The sequence below is a fragment of the Sinocyclocheilus grahami genome, unplaced genomic scaffold, assembly GCF_001515645.1.
Source record: "Sinocyclocheilus grahami isolate Dianchi unplaced genomic scaffold, SAMN03320097.WGS_v1.1 scaffold2222.1, whole genome shotgun sequence".
Classification (NCBI taxonomy): Eukaryota; Metazoa; Chordata; class Actinopteri; order Cypriniformes; family Cyprinidae; genus Sinocyclocheilus; species Sinocyclocheilus grahami.
The window spans coordinates 3,471-6,489 of NW_015507401.1; the positions used below are offsets into that span (position 1 = coordinate 3,471).

At 36.0% G+C, this 3,019-nt stretch overlaps 1 protein-coding gene across 1 annotated transcript in view; it reads right to left on the reverse strand.

Moving 5' to 3' along the window:
• Positions 1-2,530, reverse strand: part of LOC107574425 (zinc-alpha-2-glycoprotein-like) — a 3,584-nt gene extending 1,054 nt beyond the window's left edge. Inside the window, exons 1-6 of the mRNA XM_016260866.1 lie at positions 2,461-2,530; positions 2,012-2,254; positions 1,591-1,860; positions 1,039-1,317; positions 747-869; positions 447-515 (exon numbers count right to left, since the gene is read on the reverse strand). Coding sequence (XP_016116352.1) covers positions 447-515; positions 747-869; positions 1,039-1,317; positions 1,591-1,860; positions 2,012-2,254; positions 2,461-2,524 — 1,048 coding nt within the window. The 5' untranslated portion in view covers positions 2,525-2,530. The remainder of the gene's footprint in view (positions 1-446; positions 516-746; positions 870-1,038; positions 1,318-1,590; positions 1,861-2,011; positions 2,255-2,460) is intronic.
• Positions 2,531-3,019: the final 489 nt, after the last annotated feature.

Here is a 3,019-nt window from a genome sequence, read left to right on the forward strand (position 1 = left end):
ATCAAAAATAGCTTAATTTGTGTTCCGAAGATGAACGAAGGTCTTACGGGTTTGGAACGACACGAGGGTTCATTTTGGGGTGAACTATCCCTTTAAATATGTTTCAATGATTAAGTCATATTTGAGGTGGATGAATGACAGGCGAGCGTTTGGATCAATCTGTTCGTCACAGACATGCTTTTTTTGCCTTTTGCCGAACTCATTCTTCACCCTTTTCACATTACATATCACATAGAAAAGGCAAAAACCTGAAAAGTTTAAAATAAAGTGCCTCATCTGTGTTTATTGGGTAGGTTTGGGGAGGACTTTATTGTCCCAATAAGGCTATTTTCACTCAATGCAATTTTTTCTGTAATTAACAGACTAAACATTTTAGTCGACTAGCCTTTAGTCTAGCCTCTTCTCGTCGACTCATGTTAAGTTGACTATTAAGGGGGCAGCCCTACCTTTGTGTGAAGGACAAGGCTCGGCTCTCATCTCTCTTCCAGTTTGATCACCATAACCGCTCGACTGACCTAGAAAAAAATACAGTCCATTATATAAAAGCTTTAGCTTGAATATATACAGCAATTTTGCAATTCTCATTTGCTGTGTTCCTTGCAGTTTGTGATCATCAAATAAAATATTTGTAATGTCATAAAGTATATACAGTCAAACATCATACTTTTTTTTAAAAAAGTCTTTAAAATAATGCTATTTAAAAACTAAACATTAAAAAGCAAAAGTGTTGAATATTTATAACTCACCACTTGACCTTTTCCTTCGGGAGATGCAGTAACAGATCACGACGAGAACTAGAATTGAAACTGTTATTAATACTGCTTTTAAAGCCCAATGAGATTCTGTTTCACAGTCAGCACCATTTCCAGCTGCAAAAAATAAATAAAAATACAAATATTGAAAATGCATTTGTAATGCAGCTGTAATTGTGTGTGACCAGCAAGTGACTTGTACTGAGTTTCATCTGTTATTCACACAGAGTGTATAAAAGCCATTTTTCACACATTCAATCAAAGATTAGTTTCTGGTGATATTTACCCCATTCTACTGAAGCTGGTTCTGTCAGACTGCTGTGAATGACAAAACAGTCATAAAACTCCTTGTGGTTTCTGTCGATCTCTACACTGGATCTGAGCTGAAAGGATCCATCAGCATTTGGTCTGATTCCAGAAGATGTTTGGTCCTTAATTTTAATTCTGTACACTCTAATGTACATCTCAACATCTCTGGGATAGAAACCAGTGGCCAGACAGCTCAGAAGCAGCTTGTGTTGATCACCAGGAGCTTTCACTGCAAAGACACGAACATCCGGTGGAGCTGAGCAGAAAAATAAATAAATAATGCAATTAACAAATAAACATTTACAAATAATTTGGTTCTGTGTGAAAAAAAAACAATTTCAGATACAAACCCAGAAAGTTATATCAAACACAAAGTAAGGATAATTCAAAATTATGATTTTCAACTCTTTTACTAAATGGTGATAAATCTACATCTCTGTACAATGAGAGAATTAGACAACCTCTTGAACTTATTTCACGCTCACAAAGACTTGTTACAGCTAATTAAAGTGATTTGATCAGAACGTACTCTTTCTGCTGTTATTAAATGTGGAGATCCAGTGCATGCAGGTCTTGAGGTAATGCTGCAGGAATTCATTGCGTTCTGTTTGCCGATCCCATTTCATTTTAGTTTCTTCAGCTTTGGGGTTTTTATCAATCCACTGCAGAGCGTCAGAATTAAAGACAATAAAATCCTCTCCATCAAATCCATATTCATCAAAGACTGTCAGACTCTTCACTGTTCCATCAGGAAGTTTCTCCAGTTCACAACCAGTTATTCTCTGAAGAACATGGAGCTCTGCAATCACAGAACAACACTCATGACAATATACACTGTATTCAGTACTGTGCAAAAGTCTCAAAATAAATAAACGAATGAATGTTTTATGCAGGAATATGCAGTTTCACAACATGTCTGATATGACTAATGAGTAAAGCATGAAACTCACCAGAACACTCTGAGTCTGCACAGTTTGATAGAGTCTTCATCTGATATATGAACCAGCCTCTAGAATCAGGTGGGTTTACAGGAGCTTCAGAGTCATCTTCAGTCAGACTCGATCTTACCCAGGATTTCTCTTTATTATTGTAGTGAAAGATCTGTCTGCCGTCAGCAACAGCCTCAGCACTGAACTCTGGGAGTGTGCTTGCTTTAGAAAGGGCTGTGAACTTGAAGTGCAGGTAATGTTTCTCTGAGGAACAGACAGACAGTATAAAACACGTGCAATGACAAACTGTGGATAAAACTGATTTAAAACCTGATCTCAAACTCCACTATAAGGAATACTGTAAAATTGTGTTTTACATGCAATTTTATAATAGTATTAAACTAGTATGTTTGCTAGGGACTGCAGTTTGTAGGTCACCATTTTCTGAAAACTAAAATAACTGTTCTTACCTTGCAGCGCATCGCCAAGAAAATAGTGAAACAATAAAATAATAAACACAAAACACAAAAACATTCTACAGTGAAAGTGTTTAAAAACTAGAGCCTATCAAATACTATTTTTTCCCCCCATTTATATTTTAGAAAAGCACCCTGAACGGATCGACATTAAAGTGAAAGTTTATTTAGTCTCTTCCGGGTTGCATTGAGCGCATTGCTGCTCCTCACTGGAGGATTTATGAATTCACTCTTCACTTTCATTTCTGAGCTCCTTCAGGAAAAGTCCTGGCCTAAAACTATTTAAATTCGTCGTTAACAGTATTCTCATTTTTAAACTCTCTTCAAACACAGTTTTCACACTATTTAAGAGCATAAACTGTGAACATACAACAAAACATTGCATAGAGTGATTGAATCTGTCAAGGTCCAAACAGGTCAATCAATCAATAAGTAAATGAATAAATAATTACTACTCACATTCATTACTCCATTTTATGCAAAATATGCAATGGGAATCCTTTTAGATTTAGATTTCACAAGTTCAAGGATCTGCAAAACAACATTTACAGTC